At 41.5% G+C, this 26,345-nt stretch overlaps 1 protein-coding gene across 1 annotated transcript in view; it reads right to left on the reverse strand.

Moving 5' to 3' along the window:
* Positions 1-490: 490 nt before the first annotated feature.
* Positions 491-26,345, reverse strand: part of grin2aa (glutamate receptor, ionotropic, N-methyl D-aspartate 2A, a) — a 153,105-nt gene continuing 127,250 nt past the window's right edge. Inside the window, exons 6-13 of the mRNA XM_082136368.1 lie at positions 17,775-17,946; positions 17,294-17,447; positions 16,734-16,859; positions 15,789-16,018; positions 12,455-12,615; positions 4,755-4,942; positions 3,349-3,587; positions 491-2,291 (exon numbers count right to left, since the gene is read on the reverse strand). Coding sequence (XP_081992494.1) covers positions 498-2,291; positions 3,349-3,587; positions 4,755-4,942; positions 12,455-12,615; positions 15,789-16,018; positions 16,734-16,859; positions 17,294-17,447; positions 17,775-17,946 — 3,064 coding nt within the window. The 3' untranslated portion in view covers positions 491-497. The remainder of the gene's footprint in view (positions 2,292-3,348; positions 3,588-4,754; positions 4,943-12,454; positions 12,616-15,788; positions 16,019-16,733; positions 16,860-17,293; positions 17,448-17,774; positions 17,947-26,345) is intronic.

Below are 26,345 nucleotides of genomic sequence, written 5' to 3' on the forward strand. Positions count from 1 at the left end.
TAGAGAAGAGTCTAAATTCTAAATAGGGATTAGAATGCCAAAAATCCCAAGTCTATAGTAATAAAAGCAAAAATGCAATTGCTGAGTGCAAATGAATGAATGAAATACCCTTGCTTGCCTTAAGTTCAGGAACTATTCCAGCCACAGTCTGTCTGATACAGATACGCTCTTGTCACATGCAATGTGGGGCCAAATACCTGAAACCCCACCCTAGGATCTGTTTCGGTCCACCATGGCTTTGGATCGGACTTCAAAGCAGTACATCTGTCCTAGCACTCAGCGTTTTGAGTACACACTAGCACTAGGCCAAGTGTGGGGGATAATTAACAACTTCCATGCTGGACCACATTTTATTGGCTTACGCCCAGAAGGCATCTTAAAATGCTGAAAACCTTTGGAAATCGCTCGTATAAGAAGAGCGATATCTCGGGTACTTTATAGATGTAGGTGAATGTGGCATTCTAAGTGAGTAAATAGTTCAACTTCACAAAAAAGCATTAAACATCTGACTCGAGACTAGGTATTTTCTTATACACTCGTCTATTGCTAAACTGCGAAGAGTTGAGAACCCGGGGAGCTGAGTATGCACTAGTCTTGTTGGCTACATAAGGCATTACATGCTCTGAAATGTACATGTCATTGGGTATTTGACCATCCCTGGAACAGTATGAAGTGGTGGACTTCACGGAGGACCTCAGATTGTTCTCGTTCCTGTTTTTGATGGGAGCCAACTGTTTGTAAATATCTGAGGAGCTCCTGCCGTGGACCAGGCGAGTGTCGTCCCGTATAGATTGCATGAAGGGGTTGTCTGAGGGGTGATCGGGGTAAAGTGACTTACTACGCTTGCTTTCCTCCAGGCTTCGGTTAAAGAGCATGGACCTACTGCCAAACAGTTTGTCAGCCTTGATGTTAAACATGTTTGCATAAGGGCTGTCCTCCAGGAAGCGGTCCTTCTCTTTTAGGCTGACGCTCCGCGCCGGCCGGTTCAGGTCAATCTCTTTGGGCTTCTCGAGCATGATATTGTCAAAGGAGTGCTGACGGCTAAGCCTCAGTCTGTTCCTCCTCTGTACGTGTGGCCCGTCCGTCTGAGGCCAGTAGTGGCTAAACATGTCATCATGGTGCATGCTAGGGCTGATCATGGCCTCCTGCAGCATCTGGTCCTCACTGATGTCGTACAGGTTGCCCATGTGGATGCATGCCTCACACCGGTTATATGGCGAGCGTGCGGCAGCATACGGCCCCGTGCTGTAGTTGGGTACCTTGGAAAGACAGCTCCGGCAATGAGTCTGTTTAAATCGGTCGTTGGTTTCGTGCGGACTGAGGTTCTTCTCCTTCAAGCTGTAGTGTTTGTTGTAGGCGTTGTCAGGCAGGAGGTCAGATTCACTTTGATGCAGGGGGCTGCTGTTGAGATGGATGATGGGCTGGTCACATTTCCTGTAATTGTCGTTGTGGTCTGAGTAAATTTCACCAAAATCCAAATCATCGGTTGTAAAGGCTCTGCCTTCCCTGTAGTGTTGTGGCTCTGAGTGCAGACTCAGCTCCCGGTCAGAGTCTATGGTGTAGATTTTCTCCCGGCCCGCTCCGCCCTGCTTATTTTTTAAGTAGGACAGCTCTACTTCACTGCAATCCCTAGGGTATTTTGACGTCGTCGATCTTTTTTTTAAGTTATCCTTGGGCTTTAGGTGCTTGTTATTGTCTGGATCCTTGTAGGAGGTAGCCCTGCTTGAGCAGTCAGAGATATCCGAGTGTGCAGCATCCTCTGGCAGGTACCTCTGACTCTTCATGGACAAACGGGGGTCTAGGGTATCAGGCCCCGGTGTTTGACGCAAAGTATCCACAGATTTCTTCCACAGAGCTCTGGGTTTTGCATTGGTCTGGGCTGTGTCTGCGCTTACCGCCACCTCTACAGTATTAGGGTTTGATTCATTGAGGGTGAGGGGATGCTGACCCTGGAAGATGTAGTTGTTCAGATGGTCCTTATGGCGGTTGGACAGATATGCCTGCAAGTCGCTGGAGTCCCCGTATATATCCTTTTGGGCATAGCTGCGATTGTCAGTGTAGATGAAGTTCCCTTTCTCCGCCATCATGTCCATGATCATGGGGCTTGCCGAATGCATGAACTCACTGCCGCGTTTAGGAGAGTTGATCCTGGAGCCGCTGAGATTGGTCATATTAGTCATCTGCTTGGCAGACTTGATAAGCTTAAGCATGTTGGACTGTGGACTGAAGTCCAGGTCAGATGACTTTTTCTTCATGTCGATATGGACACCATGAATGCAACTCCATATACCCTATGGAAAACAAGTGAATAAAGCTCAATATTCATGCACTGACCATGGTGTCTGTGAATAATATGGCTTTCAGTTCTTTTTACAGTATTACAAGACCCCGATATCTGATTTTACTGCAGAGACTTGCAAATGTACCCATCAGTGAGATCAAAGAGCACTATGAAGTTTTTATTTAGGGCAGTTGACAAAGGTGGTGACAAAGATGCCTTCAAATTTGAAAACGAATTGCTAGTGGGTTTATTTAGAAAAATTATCATGTCCTCTCTCTAGCTCTATGAATCTCTTTTCACCAGTAAACATTCTATCAGTTATGCTTGGGTCCATCAACACCAACATTTCATTACCTTAAAGATGTTAATCAGAGGCACCATATTCTCACACTGACAGCATGTACACAAACCCATCAGGGATCTAAACTAAACAAAGACATTCTAAACTTTTGGCGGTGCTAGAAATCAAGCTGTTAAAACAGACTGCTGCGTTGTCATTTTAAGCTCTGTGGCCATGGAACCAGTGGTCGAAAATAACATTTCTGACAAACTTTTTCTTTCAAACACTGGCCATGTCAGGCTAAATACTGAGCTCAAATGCCAACTGGATTACTGCTGACACTGTCACAAGTTAGGTTGAGTGATATTGGCTGTCCATTGGCTGTCTCTACTGTCAAGACAGGAAAACTCAGGCAGAGGACATCTTCTGTGGCATGATATTAAAATCAATAACTGTGAGGGTGATCCAATACAACACCAAAACCAGGGTCTTCAGCAGCTGGTTCGCAACCCTTAGGGGGTCTACTGCAGTAATTATTGCTTGATGTCAAAATAATTTGTGAAAAGGTTTTTAATTGTCCCTCCCACATTAAAATTTACTAGGAATAGTTAAAATATACTGTACAAGTATGACTCTGCCCATCAATAATATTAATTTTAATTATTTATTCACTATTATTAATAATAATAATTATTATCATTATTATTATATTTTATTAAATATAATGTCTTATTCAAGATAACATTACGATTTTTTATTGACCTCAAAGAGAGAATAGAAGCCTTACCCTGCTGATGGAGAAGAGCAGGCCGGGTGTGCCTGAGCAGACACCAGTAAAGCAATATCTGAGTCTCCAGTAGAACAGGTGCTCCCAGACAAAGGTAATGAGGCTGAGACCCATTGCGGTTGCCAGCATGTAAAACACTCCAGCCATGTTGTCCACATCCAACTGGCTGCTCATCACCTCATTCTTCTCATTGTGGCAGATCCCAGTCAGCCACTGAGCCTCCAACTCCTCCATCTCACCTGTGGAGATATGCACATGCCCAAGCCCACGTCATCAATCAGCTCTGTCTCCCATTTCATGTACACTTCAGTGGGCCACACTGGTACCGTTTACAGACATATCCTCCTTTTCCAGAACTCCCCATGCAAAAACATGTCAAAGTGAGGATCAATAAAATTATATGCTCAAGCTTCAGCCATATGTTAGCACCATCTGATACTTTTTTCTCTTTGCTCTCCATATAGCACTACTGTGAAACAGCATATAGTATGAATGGAGAGACATACTGCAGATGTCTATGTAGGAAGAAATCTGAACTAAAAGAAGACTAAATAATGTAACAGATGGACATTGCGGCATGAAAACAACACATTCTAATTCTGGCTTTACTATACTGCAAATTCTGGCTTTACTACACTGCATAAAAACTCCTTAGGGCAGACATTTACATGTATTAATTTAGCAGACACTTTTATCCAAAGTGACTTTCAAATGAGGAACAGATATATTTTCAACATGCATGTAGAGACAGCACCACACATAAATATTCCAAGATGTTATAAAACCATGCACATGAACATGAGTAGGTGACACAAAATGTGCCGATGTTTCCTGGGGGGTAAAAATGTATTAAAAAGTATGGATGTCCTGTTTTTCACCTTTTTTTCTTCTTTTTTTCACTATGATCGTAATCAATAGTTTTTGCAACTAAAACAGAAACTTCATAAATATAGTTACACACTGAATCCACAAATTAATTTAGAATGAATAGAATTTATTATTTAATAAATAAGTTTAAATTATTAAATGTAGTAATTAAAAATAATTTATTTGTATATATAATATAAATAATTTATATATATATTTTTATATCCACTGAATTATAATCATATTTAATAATTAAAATATTATTTAATTAATTATTTTACAAATTATTATGGCCACTCATAGTGCACGTGTGTACCTCCAAGGCCGTAACCTAAAAAGGAGTGATTCACAACCTATATATGTCTTTGAATATACGTATTTAATAAGAATTTACATCCTTACAGTTCTATGTTTGGGATTCCATGGAAAGGTCAATAGTACTTGAACAACAGTGAACTCAGTGAGTTTATAGGGCTTTCAAGCTGCCCATTCAAACATGCACAGTATTCTGGACTGCTGCCAGGCTTGCGTGCACTTACCATCTCCAATAATAGCGAGAATGGCCAGATCCACCGGGCGCTTCCAAAGCGACCCTTTCTGCAGGGCAATGCCATAGCCAGTGGTAGCAAAGATGTAGCCACTGCCAATGGTCACTAGTTTACAGCCCTCATCCCTACCGGCCATGTAGTTCAGCACAGCTGCGTCATATATGAAGGCATCAAGTTTGCTGGTGAAAGGAAAGAGCACAGACACTATTCAAATGGCAAATAGAGAGGTTAAATGTTCTGAGTCATTCTCATGCCTTAACACCACTGTCATGAATCATAACACATTTTAACTTGTTATGATGTAGACACAGAGTCACAAGTTTAAGGTGAGAGACAGCACTGGGTGCAATCACATCACAAGCAATGGAGAGACATAGAGCAATAAAAGCTATTTGATTGATTTAGGCTTAATTTATCTATTTTATTTTATGCCAGGGGTTGTCTGTAAGGTGTAATTGGTGTCTGTAAGGAGAAGAAATTTTTAGAGAAAAAAATACAAAATGCATTTCAACAGTAAGAAATAAAAAACAAGGCTGCATACTTTCCAGAATTGTTTGTTTATATAAGCCTGCATCTTCTGCCTTGCCATTGTTGCTTGTTCACTGGGGCTTGTGAGGAACAATTCTCTGTAATGCTCCTTTGGAATAATATTTGTTGTGAAATGTGCAGTAAATTTGAATTGAAAATATAACAGTCTCACACTGGGTAGAAAAAGATATGTATTAACTTATTATATATTAACTGTAAATATATAAATATTTTAGTCCAGATCCTTTTTTTTTTTTTTTTTTTTTTTTTTGTAGTACAAAGACAAGCAAAAGCCAATTATTTTGTTTTGGAAACAACATGCTATCTTTTAAATATTGCAAAAAAAATAAAAATCTCACAGAATACTTAACTGCCTTTTTTAGAAATGGTGTCATCATATATGGGGGTCCTTTGGCATTAAAAAAAATAAAACAGCACACGCAAATAGAGAAAGGGAGATGAAGAACGTCTCGGTTACGTATGTAACCCTCGTTCCCTGAGGAGGGAACAGAGACATTACGTCAGTGCCTGACGAAATGGGGGTTTCGCTTAGAAGCCTCTCACCTTCGAGTTCTAGAAAATGAGCACATGGCAAAACAATGCCATGGGTCTGCAGAATTTGCATAGCGCAACTCCCCCCCCCCCCCCCCCCCCCTACCCGTAGGGAGGACTTAGAATACACATATGACCCGAGTACGGGATGCATATGGAAAAACTCAGAGGTATCCAGCCCGCAGGGTGGAATGTTTCAACCTCGAGATGGCAAGAGGTCTTGCCGAGGGAAAGACAAGAGCTCGGTGGAGACTTACCGTGGAAATATGCATGTGGGGGTTGCCCAAGCGGGGAACCATGCACATGGAAGCACCTGGTGATGGCATTGACAGTGCAGGAGGATCTAAGGGTCTAAGGAGAACTCATATGAGTGAAATAGCGCACGTATCCAGTCCGTGGAGTGGAATGGCGCAGCAAGCGATGACACTGAGCAGGTCCTATTTACTGGCTAGTGGAAGCGTACATGAGAGGACACTGGCTCTACCCAGAGTTTATAGAATCCTGCGAAAGTGTTGGGTGTCGCCCAGCCTGCAGCTCTACAGATGTCTGTTAGTGAGGCGCCATGTGCTAAAGCCCAGGAGCTTTCACCCCTAGGGGGCATGGTCGACCCTGCATCTGGTAAGCCAAGACAATGGCGTCCACTATCCAGTGACCTTGGAGAGAGCCTTTCCCTTCAGCTTCCCACCAAAACAGACAAAGAGCTGGTCTGAGGTCCTGAAACACTGCGTTCTGTCTACGTAAGCACCTGATCCCGGAAAGGAGTAGTGGGAACCTTGGGCACGTATCCAGGCCGGGGTCTCAAGATCACGTGAGAGTTAGCCTTAACTCTCCTGGTCACGCTTCGTCAACCGAAAATGCCTGCAGGTCCCCTACCCTCTTGATGAAGGCCAAGGCGACCAGGAGCGCTGTCTTCATAGACAGGAACTTAAGCTTGACTGATCGCAATGGCTCAAAGGGAGCTCTCTGCAGGGCAGATAATACCACTGCAAGGTCCCAAGAGGGTATAAGAGGATTTAGTCTCCTCGCTCCCCTAAGGAACCTGACGACCAGGTCATGCTGTCCCACCGTTTTTGACTCCACAAGGTCGTGGTGTGCAGAGATCGCAGCGACGTAAACCTTCAGGGTGGAAGGAGACAGCCTTCGTTCCAACCCTTCTTGGAGGAAGGAGAGCACAGACCCGATCGGGAATTTCCTGGGATCTTCTTGGCGAGAAGAACACCAGGTGATGAAGAGGTTCCACTTCAGAGCATAGGCGTGTCTCGTGGATAATGCCCTAGCTGAAGTGATGGTAGCCACCACCTGAGGTGGTAGGGTACTCAAACCTTTCGTGTCCCGTCCAGAACCCACACATGCAGGTTCCACAGATCGGGACGTGGGTGCCAGAGGGTGCCCAGTCTCTGAGAAAGGAGGTCCTTCCTCAGAGGGATTGGCCAGGGAGGGGCTGTCATGAGGAGCACCAGTTCGGAGAACCAAGTCCGGGTGGGCCAATGAGGCGCAACCAAAAGGACCTGCTCCTCGTCCTCCCTGATCTTGCGCAGGACCTGTGCAAGAAGGCTCACTGGGGGAAACGCATACTTGCGGAGGCCCCGCGGCCAGCTGTGCGCTAATGCATTCGAGCTGAGGGTCCCCTCGGTCAGGGAATAAAACCAGCGGCAGTGGGAAGTGTCTGGGGAGGCAAACAGATCTACCTTTGCGTCGCCGAACTGTTCCTAAATCAGCTGAACCGTCTGGGGATGGAGTCTCCATTCCCCAGGATATGGGCGAAATCGTGAGAGCTTGTCGGCTGCACGATTCAGCTCTCCCGGAATGTAAATGTCACGAAGCGACCTCAGATGCTTCTGACTCCATAAGAGGAGATGGCGGGCGAGTTGCGACATACGGTGGGAGCGCAGACCACCTTATCAGTTGATGTACACTACTATCGCAGTGCTGTCTGAATGGACTAGTACGTGTTGGTCCTTGTGCAACATTAGAAAACGGTGCAGAGCCAAACGTACTGCCAGCAACTCGAGGCAATTGACATGCCAAAGGCAGTGGGGTCCTGTCCAGGAGCCCGCGGCAGCATGTCCATTGCACATGGCACCCAAGCCCGTGGCAGAGGCATCTGTTGAGACAACAACATGCCTGGACACTCGGTCTAAGGGCACTCAGGCCCGTAGAAAGGAGAGGTTCGACCATGGGGTGAAGGTCTGACGGCAGGCCAGAGTAACTGGTACTCGGAGCGTGCCCTGTTGCCATGCCGATCTCGGGACTCGATCGCGAAGCCAGTGCAGAAGTGGTCTCATATGAAGCAGTCCGAGCAGTGTGGCTGCCGCTGTGGATGCCATATGCCCCAGGAGTCTCTGAAATAACTTCATTGGAACGGCACTCTTGCCCTCGAATTGACTCAGTCAATTCAGCAGTGACTGCGCGTGCTCGCTCGTAAGCTGCGCGTCCATGGCGACCAAGTCGATTACCATGCCGAGAAAAGAGATCCTCTGGATCCTCGTGGGAGAGTTTGCTCTTTTCCCAATTAACCCGAAGGCCCAGACGGGCGAGGTGCTAGAGCACCAGGTCCCTGTGTTCGCAAACCAGCTCTCAAGAGTGAGCTAGAATCAGCCAGGGCTAGCCTGAATGGAAGTACTGTGTACTGGTATGCCTGCCGTTCGAAAGCAAACCATAGAGACGGTCTGTGTCGAGGAAGAATGGAGACATGAAAGTACGCGTCCTTCAGGACGATCACTGCAAACCAATCCAACGGACGAACACATTCGAAAATGCATTTGGCTGTCAACATCTTGAATGGAAGCCTGTGAAGGGTTCGGTTCAAGATGCACAGGTCCACTATTGGCTGCCTCACAAAGAGCATTTTCCTGATCTAAAAGAGCTTTTATTCGAGAGGAGGTCTCTATTGCCAGTGAAAGGGTGCATTCAGCGGTGTTTCACCATTCAAAAAAAGAGAATTTGCACAGTTAAGTACAGCTATTCTCCCCTGGGCACTTCAGCGCAAAAGAGTAGATTTCCCTAAAAGAGCTTTCCATTTGTTTCTGGATGCAGTCGTTTCCTGTCCTAATCAGGCTTACAGTGCCTCTGGACAGGTTGCCTTCGCCCTGCATGTGATGGCCATCCTGCAAGCCCATCAGGCCAAACCACTCAAAGAACTGCACAAGGGTAGTTCTGAGCCAGGGTTGATGCAGGAACTGGGCACAGACACCGTCGAGGACTTTGTCCAAAAGCAGACTGAGGCCATTAAGTACATCCTGCCCCGGTCGTGATACCACCACCATAAGGTCGCCACAGGCTGGTTTCCAGTCTGCTCGTCACAGAAGGCGCCCCCCTGCGGCTTCTACACCTGCTCCGGCACGACCAGAGACGTCCCTCAGGCCGCAACTAAACCCTCTACCCCTGGAAATGCCCGATTAGCTCTCGCGGCACATCACATTGCAGTTGACGGTAGGTCACTGGGAAAGTAAACATGACCATCAGGTTCCTGTGAGGTGCAAGGAAGCTAAATCCTCCCAGGCCATGCCTGATCCCCTCCTGGGAACTCTGTTATCCTTTCTGGTCTGCAGAGAGCTCCCTTTGAGCTGCTGGTGTCAGTCAAGCTTAAAATCCTGTCTCTAAAGACAGTGCTCCTGACCACGCTCCCTTCCATCAAGAGGGAGTAAGGAGTGGGTGCTCACTCCACTCGGAGTGCTGCCTCCTTCTGGGTGTTGGCGCAAGGCGCCTATTTGGCAGGCATCTGCAGAGCTGTGGGCTTTGCGACACCTAATACCTTTGCAAGATTCTACAATCTCCGTGTGGAGCCGGGTTCTTCCCATGTGTTGGGTACAAACAGGTAATGTGCAAGAAGGCTGACTCTGTGTCTCGTTTGAAGCGCCATTCCCCTCTAAGGGGCCATACGAGTGCATTCTTTGCTCTTCAGGTGAGTTCCCAATTCGGGAAGCCCTGGATTGAGTTTCCTGCGAGCATCCTTCGGCAGTCTGACACGACAGAGGCATCTGACCTGTCAGCCTTTATACTTGGCTAGATGCCCCATATGTTGTGATTCTCCCTTGGTTATCCCATTTTTGTATCATCCACAGTACGGTTTCCCTGTCTGTAAACCTGTGTCTTTCCCTGGGCAGTTTATGCTCTGCCCCGTCTCTGCGTATGTAGTAGTTCCATCCCTGTCTAGGTAGGACCTACCGCAGAGATCTTTCCATATGTAGCACTGCCCCACGGGTCAGTCCATCTGTGTATTTCCACATGCTTCTCCCTAGAGGTAGGATGTGGCCTCTGTAGCGTCCGTCTACATTGGACTAGGTACGCTTCCCCAGCGTTAACAAAACTGGTCATGGCTGAAAAAAAATAGGAATAGAGAACCGAAGCACTCTTCCCATAGAGTAAACATACTAAAGGAACAGCAGCTATGACCGTCTTCATGGTAAGCCTTGTCCCTTCCATCCCGTTGGCATAGAGGCCTATTATTCTTTGGGCTTACGTGGGGCACTGGTTAGGTTATGACTGTATGATAGCAGTTGTATGAGTAAAGCTTGCCAGCATCTGTGTCTCCAACACTCATAACACAGTTCAGTGGCTGTGGCGCTGGGGGCCCCATTTGTCAGTCTTCGACATAACGTCAAATGTGACTAACATATATGGAACATCTTCCTGATAGAGGAAACAGAGACATTATGTCACTCCTGCCACAACCCTTAACCACCCTGCTGAATGGCCGGGATCCCTGTCTCGGCTCCTCAACATAAACCTGAATGAGTGGATGCGTGCCATATACCCGTATGTACAGGGGAGTGGCTTGGCATGCAAATTCCACACGCCAATTCCATTGGCTGTTTTCAAAGGTGATTGGGTCTCTCAAGTGAGACCCAATTTTTCAGTCTTTGACGATGTAATTTTATTTGTCAATTATCTTTTTCTTTTTTCTTTTTTTTTTTCTTTGGATGTTGTGCTTTTATTGTGCTGTTGTGTAGGCTTATTTGTGGATGGGTACAGCAAATGCACAATAATAAATTGCCTTGTAGTATATTAATAAAGTGTCTATTTTATTTTATTTTATTTTCGCTTTATTTCAATTAATAATTTTTTATATATTTTTTTTTATTTGGATTAACAATAATAACACTGGGAACAGACTGTATTATAATTTATTATTATAAACTCAACTGAACATCACAGTCAAAACACAAAAGAAATATACAAAAATATATATTTTTTCTTATCATGCTAATCCCTAGATAAATAAAACATTAGTTCTAAACAAGGAAGTTTGTGCTTCTTCATTCAAAGCCATTATATGATCAGCTCATGACATAAATCTACTACGAAATTTGTCTCAAACAGCATAAACGTGAAAAAATTCACACTGTGTGCACCCGACTTTCGACCCCACCTACAAACTGACATTTGGAGCCATGGTGGGCTGCTTGTCAAACTCGATCTCTCTGTTGGAAAAGCCTTTGTCTAAGACTCATTAGTCTGGTTGTCTGACATTTCAAGAATGTCAAATGTAACTCAGGGATCACGCTGACATCCAGTAGATTTGCTCAATGATTCTTTTGTAACGGTGCTGGCTGGATCTACAGTATGTGTAGTGATATGCTGAGCTGCAAGAAATGATGCTGTGTACAATCAAAGAAAATCATTGACACTTTATTAATATACTGCAAGGCAATTTATTATTGTGCATTTGCTGTACCCATCCACAAATAAGCCTTATACAACAGCACAGTTTTGCTGCCATTTAGAGAGATAATGAAAGCTGTTTAATATCCCTTGCTGCTGATCTACTGCTCTTCTCTTTCACTGTACCCCCTAATATTCAGAAGGCAGTATTGCTTGTAATTCATGAATTACATTAAACTGAATTGTCTTAGTAACCAGTAAAATTGTCAGAAAATGAACTAGGGCCATGCGATCATCATTGATTTCTTTTTTGTTTTTTTTCTTTCTTTTTTTCATTAAACAGAAGAGTTAATTTTGTAAATTTTTGCTCTTTTTTTATGTTTCTTTTGTTCTCTGACCCAAGATGCTGCTTTAATTCAGCTGTGGCCATGATGGGGAGAGGTTTATAATTTTAATATGAGTTTATAATATATATATATATATATATATATAATAGTTTATAATTTAATATGAACAGTTGTTTTTGTTAACTAAAATAAAGCTGAAATAAAATACATTTAAATATTCTATGAAAACATTAAAGTTAAAAAAACTGAAACAAATTCAAGTTGCAGTACTAAAATTACTAAAACCGAAATAAAAATAAAATAATGCTTAATAGAAATTAATATATAAAAATTAAAGCTAATACAAAATATTTATAAATACCAAATATAAGTAATGCTAAAATAACTGTGTTCCTCACACAAAAAAGCTATTGTATGAGTTTTAAAGACATTTTGTAACTTGACAGCCTTGATAGTGGCCAGGAAAATGTACCTTTTGTGTTCCACTGAAGAAGAAAAAAAGTCATAATGACAAAATCTTCATTTTTGGGCAAACTAATCCCATTAATAATAACCCTGCCAGTTTAAGGAAGCACGGTCAGCATGTAAGACAATGACTCACTCACTATTTCAACCATTCTGCTCAGACTGACAAGACAAACAGTGAGGGTGTTTACATACCCGGTCTTCAAGCTGACTAGCGCATCATTCACCCCGGTCTGATGGTACTTCACCATGTACTGGTGCATGTCGGGGTAATTCTTTCGGATGTTTCTCTCTGTACTGCCGTTTGGGACCGTTCCAAAGCGGAAAGGAGGGGAGTAGGAGTAGGGGCTCTGAAACTACAAGTTAAAAAACAAAATAAACATTCGATAAAAGAACAACAGGAAATAAAATGCTTTTATTTTATGTTTACAAAACATTGAGTTTTATCACTTACACTTCAAAAAATACTGCTTCCAATAAGAACAAAACATTTTTTTACAAGCCAAATCTTTTAAAGTTCACAAAGGACATTTCATTCTCTAGTACTTTTAAAACCTACATACAGAAGCAATAATATACATTAGTGTTTGAATGTGTTTGTTTGTTGACCATTTGACCAGAGTTATGCCACTTTAATATGTGTCTTCATGAGCAAACTGTGTCATGAGTGACTCTTCATATCTTCTTCCTGCAGGCCCATACATGGCTTCACCTCTCCTCTTGACCTACTTTTTAGAGAACTGACATTGCCTGTCTTATTATACCTTTAATTCTCTATTACAACCCACATAAATGCCCTTTTTGTGTGGAACAAGTAACTGAGGAGCTCTTCTCGAGCCAGTCTACACCTGCTGCTCTCCCTGTACTTGACTCAGTATGGTTATTTATTTTCAATAGGCAGGGTTAGGCTATGGCAACACTTAAATAACACATTTTCTGAATGGACAAAAAATATCTGTATTTGGGAATCAGGAAAAATACACACTCATACATACACTAAGGGCGCTTTCACACTGGCAGTTTAGTGCGAACCGGGGCACGGTTCGCATGAAAAATCGCTAATGTGAACGCTGTCATCGGACCCGGGTGCGCACTAGAGTACCGAACCCGAGACTACCTGGAGGAGGTGGTCTGAGCTCGGTTGCTCCCGAACCGTGGCGCGGTTCGCGTTAATGTGCAAGCAACACGGACTCGGGTGCGTGCTTGTTCAGGAAGTATAGTATCCCGCGCATGCGTATCACTGTCGCATCAGTGAAAAATCTTCTGCGAGCAGCAGAAACACGGCGTCCCCTGGATATGTGCTGAATTACACCATGTAATGAACATAAACGTAGTTGTCTCTCACTATGTTGTGCATAATAGCACCAAAAAAACAGACAAATTACAGCTATGCTCAGTCGAGTTGTATTCTCCATGCGTTTTCCGTGTGCGTTTGCGATGACGTAAGATCACTGCAAACGCACCTGGGTTCGATACAACTAATTGAGTGTGAAACCAGACCAACGCTGCGGGGGGCGCCGGGAGCTAGCGCACTCGGGTTCGGACCGCAGCAAACGAACCCAGTGGAAAAACGCCCTAAGGGTGCTTTCACACTAGCACTTTTGGTGCGCACCCGGGTTCGAATGACGCAGAGTTCGGTTCGTTTGGATGATGTGAACGCTGTTTTCCGAACTCGGGTGCGCACCCGCGAACCGTACTCGAGTCCGCTTAAAAAGGTGGTCTGGGGTACGGTTCATGTGAACTCGGGTACGGTTCGCTGCTGATATGAACGCAATCGTACCAAATCGCGGAAGTGAACCGCTATTGATGACGTATAATCTGGTGCGTGCCTGCGTGCGTTTGTGTTTAACAACTGTAAAAGGGTCTATATACACTTACCTTGACGAAAAGCGGGATTGACGCACTGCAAGCAGAGAGATGATTTCTGCTTGCCTCCACAAAAATTGTCTTCGGCAGGCGGGCGGACATCCCGCTGTCTTTGGAACGGTTTTAATAATTTTGCGGCAGACAGACGCAAGTGTGTTTCTGTATCTTTTCTTTGAAAACAAAACCAAAGGTTCAAAAAAAGAAGAACAAATGTGAAGCGAGCAATTCTATCCATTTTGACGCCTTTTCATAGCAGTTACCAAGCAACACGAGTACGCGCCAGCTGCAGCTTGATGACGTAAGCGTACCACGGTTCGGATACAAATAATATAATGTGAACACAGTCCATCGGGGGCGGGGGCAGGGGCAGGGGCAGGGGGAGGGGGGAGCAATCGAACTCGGGTTCGGAACAGGCAATCGAACCAAGTGTGAAAGCACCCTAACTGTCTGTTGTACAAAAGCATAATGCTCTGTGTTCTGTAGATGAAATTTTGCATCACAACACTCTACACCATTCACAAATGCGGAGCTTGCAGTAAAACACCAACTAAAAATCCCATGACAAATGATTCTACTTTAATCGAGCTTACTACTATATAAGAGAGTTCACAAATCTATGTCAAAGAGCTTTGGGCTTTGTTTTATTTTCAGACAATATATTTTAGATTTATACTTGTTTTGCCAAATTTTTCACTGGCTCCACCACCACCAACACACACACACACACACACACACACACACACACACACACACACACACACACACACACACACACACACACACACACAAACAAAAACACCTCAACCAACTTTCCTGCTCTGACAGGATTCTCTGCTCTGATACTAATCAGTTCTGAAATCTTTGTTTTCATGTAAAGGAGAGACACTCGTTAGTCTTGGATGCGAGCCTTATGAACAAAACATCCAGCGGTCAACATAACTTCAAGTCTGCAAAGAAAACACTCTAGACTGCAGTAAATACCCAGCAGGGACTGCAATGTCTTACCAAAGGTCAAAGTACTTTGTTGCACTATTACAGGATCGAAACCACTGACTGTGACTCTTTGGGAGACACACACCCTTGCCACAAGACCTATCAAATGAATATCCTTACATGACTTAAAAGGCATTAAGAATGTGAATAATATTAAATGGTTATTTGGGGTATATATATATATATAATAACAGTGATAAATATTTATATAAATACATATATATATATATATATATATATATATATATATATATATATATATTGTATCTTATGCTCAATACTAAATAATTGTTTTCTATTTTACTATATTTTAAAATGTAATTTATTCCTGTAATGTCAAATTTGAATTTTCAGCATCATTACCCCAGTCTTCATGTCACATGATCCTTCAGAAATTAGTCTAATATTGTGACATTTATTATTATGATCAATTATCAGCATTTATTATTATTATTATCAATGTTGAAAACAGTGGTGCTGCTTAATTTTTTATAATTTTTTTGGAAAAGGTATACATTTTCTTCAAGATTATTTGATGAGTAGAAACAACAGCATTTATTTGAAATAGAAATATTTAGCAAAAGGCTTTACTGTCACTTTTGATAAAGTAAGTTTTAATTTCTTTAAAAAAAACTTTTGAATGGTGGTATGGATATATAAATCGTTTTACCTTGTTGTCGCTTAGACCTGTCACTTGGTCCACAAATTCCTCCTGGATCATGAAGGCAGCCAGGTTAGCAGTGTAGCTGGCCAGGAAGATGACAGCAAAGAAGGCCCAGACGGACACTATGAATTTACTGGTGGTGCCTTTGGGGTTTTGCACCGGCACAGAGTTGTTAAATACCAGGCCCCACAACAGCCACACTGCTTTCCCCATGGTGAAAGACGGTCCGTGGGGGTCTGCGGAAGACATGTTTTCATTAGCATCCTTCATTTGTGACAAATGTGTTGCAAAGTGCCTTTTTCAATGCTTTAATTTTGGAAATAATATAGTTTCCCCTCTGCATGGTCATTAGAGTTCTTGCACATATTAATGACAACATACAACACCCTACTGCTCAGCTGTTAATCATTATATTCTTGAATAGTTCATTGTTTTCATATAAGCAGAGCTGCATGCAAGAGTTAACAGTGGAACATTGGGGTAAATACACAGAAGTGAAGCTGGAAACGATTCGTATGTAAGGTGGGTGTAGAACTAGACAGCTGATTTATCTTTAGATTTCTTTGACATGTTTCCCTTTTGAAAACGGAAAAATCTAAGCTTTAAATGAGTCATCTAACAAGAGAAGAAATGCTTTTTAGTGCCTCATAACAAAAGCCCTCCAAATGAGACTACATGAATTAAATCTGATCCACTTGAATCAAATGAAAATGAATTGAACTTTCTTAAACTAACTCAGAGCCTGAAACCACTCAGCACTGAAACCAGTGAAATTAAGTATAAATTAAGCATTTATATTTTGCAAAATAACTGAGGGGTTGTGGTACAGATTATGAGACAGGCTCTATCAGAGCAGGGCAAGGGTTTACGAGTGTGCCTGAAACTGGAAGACCAACTGCATTGCAGGGGAACCGCAGGGGGAGGGAGTAGCTGAGGGTGCTAGTTACGCACCTTTGCCCTGAGCGAGGTTCCTGTTGAAGCCCAGGGGGCTGATGTACTCAAACATGAAGACAGCCATTGCAGTCACCAGCAGCAGCATCACAAACATCATCACCCACACAGACGCACTGAAGGGCTCTGCAGCGAGGGAGGAGAAGGAGGAGCAAGAGACAGGTAGATCAGGGGGGAAAACGACACAGTCAGCGACTATCATGCAGGCGTTCTGCATGGTATGTGACTATAGACAATCTGAAGAGATTAAAGAGCTTTACCATGGGAAGTAAATGGAAAACTGGCAAGTGTCCATTGGGGAGGTTTCTCAGACCCTGTAATTATTGGCCTTATGCTAATTAAATAATGGCTTGCTGATCTAGTGCCATCAAGCATAAAGAAGCACTCAGGGTGCTATGAATCTAAAAGCGGTCCACTTCAGCAGATTTGTGGGAGACTCTATTGGCCTGTTGGATCTGTGCTTTGATTGGTGAGAAGACCTCAATATTTTGACAGGTGGAAATAAGATGCGCCTCTCACAATCATCAGGGAAACAGCTGCTGTGCCCTGCAGATAGTTACCTAAAAACGCTGATGGAGAGACAGTTCCGTTGCTACGGGATACCATCACACTAATCCCCGTTTCCACGAAGGGGACGGAGAAATCGATGACCTCTGAGCGCTCCTCATTGATTGTAAGGGAGCCCACGGCCATGACTGCTTTTTTGGTCAACACCTGTGGCAGAAGACAAGACAACACAAAGGTTTGGACAAAATCTGCTAAGTTTATATACAGAACACCTGGGATATTTCAATTTATTTTTGCAACCAAATGAAACTTGAGTTTCAACAGCATTTAACTCCTTCTGGATCCAAATTGAACAAATATCTAGCTCCTTTCCCCAATTTCACGTTTGATTGCTATCAGGCTTTGAGTGATTACTTCCAGTGGAGAGAAAGAGAGAGAAGCTCACTCAGCTTCTGTGAACAAAATTTTATTCAGTCTAACCTTTGTTTAGCTCTGTAAATGGAAAAGCAGATTTGGCTATTTAAAACTTCTCACCTCTCCCACCATGCCGTTCCACACATTGTTGATCTTTTTCCCGTGCTTCCCGTTGGTCACTAGATAAAGGTCATAGGTGAACTTCACATTCCGAGCAATCTTCTTGAGTATGTCGATGCAGAAGCCTTTGCAGCACTTTTTGATGTATGTTCCTCCTCCCTCGGTGGTGTTGCTGATGAATAGAGCATATTAATCAAAGCTCAACTTAAAGCAAAATATCTGAATCATGATGTCAGGACCATTTCACACTTAGCTGACTGATACATTTTCTAGATTCATCCATGTATGGGGAGATATATGGCATGTGTTGCAATGAACATTCATAGCAGTAAGAAATGCAGTTTTGTGCATTAAAAAATACAGCAGTCACTCTTGAAATTGCAATGACTGAGCAAAAAAACAGTACCATTTAAAAGTTTGGGGTCAGTATTTTGAAGTCAGTTTAAAAGAAGAAGAAGAAGAAGAACAAAAATAATACATGTATTGTACAAGAATGCATAACTTTTTTTTTTCATTGTTATTACAATTTTCTTTCTATTCAAAGAATCACAAAAGAAAAAAAATATAAAGCAGCACAACTGTTTTAACATTGATAATAATAAGAAAAGTTGTTTGAGCATCAAATCATCATATTCTTATGATTTTAGAAGAATCATGTGACAATGAAGACTGGAGTAATGATGCTGAAAATTCAGCTTTGCCATCACATGAATAAATTACATTATAATAGAATATAACAGAAAATGGTTACTTTAAATTGTAATAGTATTGCTGTTTTTACTGTATCAAATAAATGCAGCCTTAGTGAGCAAAAGAGACGTCTTTATAATAAAAAAAAACATTGTACCGACCCCAAACTTTCGAAAGGCAGTGTAGATAACAAGAGTTTAATCCATTTTAAGTCAGATATTTTTAACGAAAGAAATGTTAACAACTACAAACTCTTATTACTAAACTGTCAATTACAGAAGTGTCTTTTGTTTTAAATAAACATGCTCTCTCTGGAACATAATTTATGGTTTACCCAATCAATTTGGTCACAACCCTGAGTTTTTGTAGAGTAAATTCAGCTCAAAGGTCAGTGTGAACAGAAAGAAATTTAGTACTCAGAGTGATCAGAATTTCAAGTCTCTGATTTCATGACTACCTACATCACACACTATGTCATTGTTACTTCATGTTTATAAATCACAAAAAAAACAAAAATAGGAGCAAAATGATAGTTGTTATCTTTGTAGCCCTCATTTAGTATAGTTAAGCCGGGGACACTAAGGCCGATTATGAATGTAATTTGATACTTACGACTGATCATGCCCAAACGCGCCGAGTCACAGACAGGCGGTGTTTAAAATCTGCTCCAGTCATTGGAAACAGTCTGTAAGTGTGTTCAGTTCAGTCTTAGAATGTTTCATCTAGTCGTTAAGTGTGTCCCCGGCATAACAGTATATTGGATATGTGAGCTTCACATGATTTTCACTGCATGTAAAACCAATCTCTGTGTAAACAAAACAGGATTAAGCACTCAGAAGAGGAGTCACCATCGTATTTAGCTGCAGTGTGTCTAAAGCATATTTTGGACAGCTGTCTGCTTGTGCAGATCATGCTCTAGCTGGGATTACTGTACAGTAGGTATAGTCTGCTGAAGCATGAACGATAGAGCCTTTTGCTGCCGGCAGTGGAGATATTTCTTAATTACAATGAATAGTAGGGCTTTCCCATGAGAGCCACTCTGGGAGCCATCAAGGGAGTGCCAAACCTCTGGTGAAAATTGCAGTTGGCTGGAGATTTCTGATGCCTCGTAAAGACCACCGCCAATCTGTGCCGACTTAATTGCAGAGGGGTTCCTGTTTTCCCGAGCGAGGAGGAAGACAATTCTATTTAAAGGCAGTCAAGATTATTATTTAATTTGGACTGGGGGAGAAGGTCCTGCTCTTAGACACAGTCAGGAGGCGTTGACTGGAGTAGTCGCATTACTCCAGCTTATGTCTAGTGTTCATATTCTCATTCACCCCTTTATTCATTTCTCAGTTGACGAATATTACCTCACCCAAACAAATATCCTGTTTACAACCTGGTATTAAAATCTGTCGGGTGTAATCCAATCCCAAATGGTTAGCCAGACACATTGAATTGTATACCAGGTAGGGACTATGAGTGTTAAAATTAAGGCTTATAACATTCAAATTTATCAATTTATTTAACTATAATTTAATTGTATTAACTTTTATTAAAGTATAAATAAATATAAATCAAATATATATAAAGTCTCCCAGGAGAAGCACTGATTTGAAACTTGCCTTTGCCTACAGCTGAGGAAAATGACCGGTGAACAGGTGTGTTTCTGTCTTACTTTATCTATAATTAACCTTTTTAAGCTTTTCTTTTGCAAAATGTTTATTACATATCTAGACAGAAATCCACATTAGCACTTAGTAGCACTTCACTCTCTCTAGGATAGGGGAATCTATAAGCTGAAAGCTCTGCCATCACATGTAGCTTTTTTTTTTTATTCTACATCGGACGCATGCGAAATGACTAAATTAGTAATTATGTCTACACTAGACGAATCAATTTCTATCGTTCTCCGTTAATTAATGAGAACATGTCATTTAATTGAAAGGAGGGTTTCATTTGTCTGTCCAAAATAATAATTTGGGCACTGCATACGTCACAGGCAAGTTAAGAAACAATTGTATATTGTTTGTTTTGTTCATTAATTATTTTATTACATTAACAGTTAAGCTGACTGAACTCCAACTAAATAAATAAATGGGACCCTCCTTTCAATCAAATGAAATGTTCTCATTAATTTATGGAGGACGAAAGAAATAGGGCCCTATTTTAACGATCTGAAACGCAAGTATCAAACGCGAAACGCAAGTAACTTTTTGGGCGGATCTCAGGCGCTGTAGCTATTATACCGGCGGGATAAATGACTCTTGCGCCCGACGCAAATCTAAAATGGGTTGGTCTGAAGTAGCTACATTACTCATAGGTATGGTTTGGGTGTAACGTGAAATAAACCAATCAGATCTCACATTACCTTTAAAAACAGGCACGCTTGTTCCATGGCAGTTTGCTATTATAACGGCGGATTTGCCAGGCGCACGCCAGGAGCGGTTCACAGCCGTAAAAGACAGAGAAGTGACATTGTATGGGGATGGGAGAAACCCACCCAAATAAGCTTCGGTTAAACAGGCGTATAATAATTTGGGTAAATGTGTAAGCTAGATTTAAGCCTATTTTTTACATCTTCATGGACACCACAATGATTTCCCTCGTGTGGAATATGTTTCCTTGTAATTATGTATGGTTTGCAAAAATAGCAACTGCTGCGTCTGTGTAGATGAGACATGAGAGAAGCAAAGTGTATGCGCGTTGTGCACACACTACATTATGGCCAAGCATGCGCCCTTAAAATAGCATCTGAATAACGCGCTACTGACTTTAGACTAGGTTTTTCCTGGTCTGTGGCGGAATTGTTTTCTGGAACTGCAAAATAGCACCACAGAGCGTTTGCGCCGGAACATACCTCCTCTTTTCACTGAACCGCCCCCGGGAGCGCAAGTTCATTCCCTAATTCACTTTACCAACGTGCGTCTGTGGAGGGAAAAGTCCACTTTGCGTCGGGTGCAAAATAGGAATGATACATGCGTCAGTGTTCAAAGTCAATTGTGATGGGTGCAAGATAGGGCCCATGCATAGACTCGTTCAGTAAATGTACAATTTTTACAAATTTTTTAAAAAGCAACATATGATGGCAGAGCTTTCAGCTTATAGATTCCCCTATCCTTGAGAGTGAAGTGCTACAAAGTGCTAATGTGGATTTCTGTCAAGATATGTAATAAACATTTTGCAAAAGAAAACCTTAAAAAGGTTCATTATAGAGACACACCTGTTCACCGGTCATTTTCCTCAGCTGTAGGCAAAGGCAAGTTTTAAATCAGTTCTTCTCCCGGGAGACTAGCGCTAAATTAATCCCCTATCTTAGCGCCATCTACTGTTTTAGAAGAGGAAGTTGCTCAACTGCATTTGTGAGAAAATCTGCCTGGACACATTTGTGAGAAAATCGAGCTGAGAGATCTCATAAAAAGCCAAGTGTCTCACAATCATAATAGACAGATATGCATTTGTATGCACTAGATTTGGTATTTGTTCAAAGGTTACATGCAATTTGTAGGATGATTTGTATTTATTTGTGAAATATGATCTAGGCTCATTTATTTGCAAAACACAATGCATATGTATAACTCCACTGCATTTTCGCTCAAATTGACCTTTGTACTTGCACGTTGCTTTCTGTTCGTTTGCGAGTCGAGTTTTCCTTTGCAAAGCAGATCGAGTTTGTTTGCGAGTCGAGTTTTCCATAGCAAAGCAGATCGAGTTTGTTTGCAAAATGCTGGATTTGTTTGTTTAATTAAGGCACAATATTAACTCCATACATATACACCTGTATTTAACACTGTCACTTGATCAGATGTTTTTAACATGGTCAGATTGACAAGTAGTGAGAAAGAGTTGTGCATATTTTTTATCCGCAGAGATCTTGAAACTTTTGCTTTTTTCCAAGACAATTTACAGTACACTTATTACACGGACAGTCCTCCTGGAGCAGCCTGGGGTTAAATGCTTTGCTCAAGGGCACAATGGCAGTGGTTAATGGACTGCCTCTTCTTGGGTTTAAACGTACAATATTTTGGTCAACAGCTCAGATGCTTAACCACAAGTCTGCACAACATCCTCTCTGGGGAAGGCATGTTTTGGACATATTTATGAGAGACTAAAGTAAATATAGCACTATATACAATTATCAGGCAGTTGTACAAAGCAACTAAGCTTGTAGATTTTTTTTTTTTTTTACTTTGGTTTTAAAAAAATGACAGGGTTGCAGACAGGACAGAGCTGCATTAGTAATCAGGCCACCATCTGAGTGAGTAGAGCATCACCACTGTGGAGTTCATACAGAAAACACTTAAACTAGCAAAGCCACCTGGGAGCCTCATTTAACTTTTAGATTGAAACTAATTAAGACTCAGCTTTCTATGTCATTTAAACAGATCAACACTAAGAAAAAAAAAAAAAAAAAACACGTATGAATATACTTTGTCTCCCATGTGATTGCTCCCATGTACACCAATTCCTTCTTCTCACTGTGAACTATCGCCATGTATTTGTCCCCCTGATGTAGTCTGATTGCAACAGCTATAAATATCAAATACTTCAAAATAATGGCCAGAGAAAGTGCATGTGCATTGCATAAGCCTGGGGAATAAATACTAAGGAATAGAATAGAATACATTTTTAATCAAAAATGTACAGTGCTCACTGATTGTCCTAGCTGTTCTACAACCAATATCTGAACAAAATAAATTAGTCTACAATACAGAGACAATGCAGTCTACCAAAAACTGAAAAGCTGAGCAATAAAATGCGTGTTCCCTGCTATTGTGTTTTGGTGGGAAGCTTATTGTAAAGCCAGCCTAGCACTGATCGCATAAAAGCAAAGGAGTGTTTTTGGCAGCAGGGCATGCCTTCTGACTGCAGAATTTAACAAACTTTCCTGTCTCCACAATGAGAGAGACACACATTTGACTGCCTAGGCAAAATCCAGTTTAAAATCAATCTCTTCCCCTCTGTGCTGGCTATGACGCACACGATGAATTCCCCCGGCTCCTGCAGAGGCTCTATTCAAACTCTCACATGGCAGAATCCATATTATTACAGTCTTCTTCACATTTCGATTACCCCAGCGGCAATAAGAAGGGATCCCTTATGTTACCAGACCACTTCCTCGCGGCATTTACAACACCAATTACATTCTTATGAAGACACACTGTCCACCATGTTTGTTTCTTCTTTTAGAGAAACATGGCATGCTAATGTGGTCACTTGCCAAGACAACACAGTGAGTAAATCTAGGCAGATAAAAGATAGAGCTACAGTGCTATGCATAAGTTTAGACACCCATGCTAAAGTTGACTAAAAAGAGGAATAAAAAATCATCTTTTGGAAATTTAACTTAATGCCTTAATTAAAAAAAGTAGGAAAAATCCAACCTTTAAGGACACCAATTTTCTTTGTGAATGAATAATGTATCGTAAATAAATAAATGTTCTTCCTTAAAATACAGGGTGCATAAGTCTGGACACCCCTATGTTAAATTCCCATGGAGGCAGGCAGATTTTTATTTTTAAAGGCCAGTTACTTCATGGATCCAGAATACTATGCATCCTGATAAAGTTCCCTTGGCCTTTGGAATTAAAATAGCCGCACATCATCACATAGCCTTCACCATACCTAGAGATTGGCATGGAATACTTTCCATAAGATCATCTCTCAATGCAAATCAAACCAGCTATTAGGCTAACTGAAATAAAACCATGCCAATCTCTCAAGGGAACTTTATCAGGATGCATAGTAGGGAAGGAAGAACATTTATTTATTTACAATACATTATTCATTCACAAAGAAAATTGGTGTCCTTAAAGGTTGGATTTTTCCTTTTTTTTTTTTTATTAAGGCATTAAGTTCAATTTCCAAAAGATGATTTTTTATTCCTCTTTTTAGTCAAATTTAGCATGGGTGTCTAAACTTATGCATAGCACTGTAAAAGATGGAGGTTATACTCTGAGTTGACAACAGGTTTCAGATATCTGAATTCTTGACATTTGCTTTGAAAGCACAAATATCTCAATGGCGCAGAGTGATCTTGAATTGTTTGCATTTGTGTGTGTGTCCTGGTCACTGAAGGATGTTTCATCTGTGTCTGTGGCTTGTCAAGCTGGCACTGCATCAGTTTCTGCATATACAGACTTCAGTGGCAGCTGATGTAGAGGGTAAAATGACAGCTGAGGATACCACATCATCAGATTTATCTCTGACAAAAATTAGTCGAAGTGTTAGACTCTATCTGTCAGACCTGGCCAAAAAAAAAAAAAAAAAAAAAAAAAAATCACATTACTATAGCTAATTATTTTGAGGTTAAAGGATTAGTTCACTCATAAAGATAAAAATTGGCTTTCTTTTTTCATGAAACAAAAAAAGAAGATCTATTTATTTTTTTAGGTCAAACTTTTCTGTGCAATTACAATGAATGGGGACTGGGAGCTTTCAAGGTTTAATTGAAACTACAATAAAATATAAAAGTTGTCACTGACACATTGTTTTGGGTTTTGTTTCATGTTTATACGTTTCATGTAGTTTATTTTGAAGTTTAGTCACAGTCATGTGCTTCCCTTGCTCCTCATGTTATCCTGCCATGTGCCCCCCCTTGTGAATGTGTCATGTTCTGATTGGTTGTTTCATGTCTTTTTTTTTGTGGGTGATTTATTGTCTTTTTTTTTTACAGGTGTTTCTTATTGCTTATTAGTCTTTGTGTATAGCCCTCATGTTTCATTGTTCCTTTGTCTAGCTTTGTTCCCTGTAACCCCTGTTTGTGAGTTTGTTTAGTTCATGTTCGTTTCAAGTTTCAAATCAGGTTTTTGTTTATGACCTTTATTTGTTATGTTAATAAACTACACATGGGTTCTTACTACAACTTGCTTTCAGTGGACTTTCTTACAGACAGCTAGACCTCTAAAATGAATCCAGCAGTCACTTTGTCACATTTGCACCAGGGGAATCGCCCCATTGAAGAATATGTGATTTGTTTGCGGCTTCCTGGGAGAAAGATAGACTGGTCTCTGGCAGAATACATTGACCATGCCCTTCTGTTAAGTGCTACGGCCACAGAGGCCACCCATGAACTCACTGTGCCTCATGCTATGGAGGCCATTTATGTTCCAGGCCCACCACTGCTTCACGCGCCTCTGCTCCACGGTCCAGTCCCTCCTCTGCCCAACGGCCCAGTCTCTAGGTCTGCCACCGCTGCACAGTCTAGACCACAATCCAGGTGCTCTTCCTCTTCACGGGCCTGGCCCTCCATCCCTTCCCCTAGACCGCCTCCACTCCTCCACCCTTCTGGACTATTTATTGTTTTGTGTTTATTTTGTTGGGTGGTTCGTTAGGGCGTCGGGTGCTGCCCTTTTTTGAGGGGTTGGATATGTCACGTTGTTTTGTGTCATGTTTGTTTCCATTTTCAAGTCAGGTCTTTGTTTATTTTTTTATTTTTGTTCACATTTGCTAAACTGCACATGGGTTATTACTGCAACTCTCTTTCAGTGGACTTCTTTACAGTCATACAGGTTTGGAGAAGACATGAGGCTGAGTAAATAATGACAAGTTTGAAGTCGGTACAATTTGTTTTTGGCAAATTGTCTCTTATTCTCACCAAGGCTGCATTTATTTGATAAAAAATACAGTAAAAACAGTAATATAGTGAAATATTAGTACAATTTAAAATAACGCTTTCTATTGTTATATTTTCAAAATGTAATTCCTGTGATGGCAAAGCTGAATATTCAGCATCATTACTTTAGACTTCAGTTTCACATGACCCTTCAGAAATCATTCTAATTTGCTGCTCAAGAAACATTTATTATCAATGTTGAAAACATTATGTAGCTTTATAATTTTGTGGATTTATTTATATTTTTAATTATTCTTTGAATAATGTCCAAATGAATGGTATTT

Source organism: Leuciscus leuciscus (assembly GCF_965113295.1).
Source record: "Leuciscus leuciscus genome assembly, chromosome: 1".
Taxonomy (NCBI): Eukaryota; Metazoa; Chordata; class Actinopteri; order Cypriniformes; family Leuciscidae; genus Leuciscus; species Leuciscus leuciscus.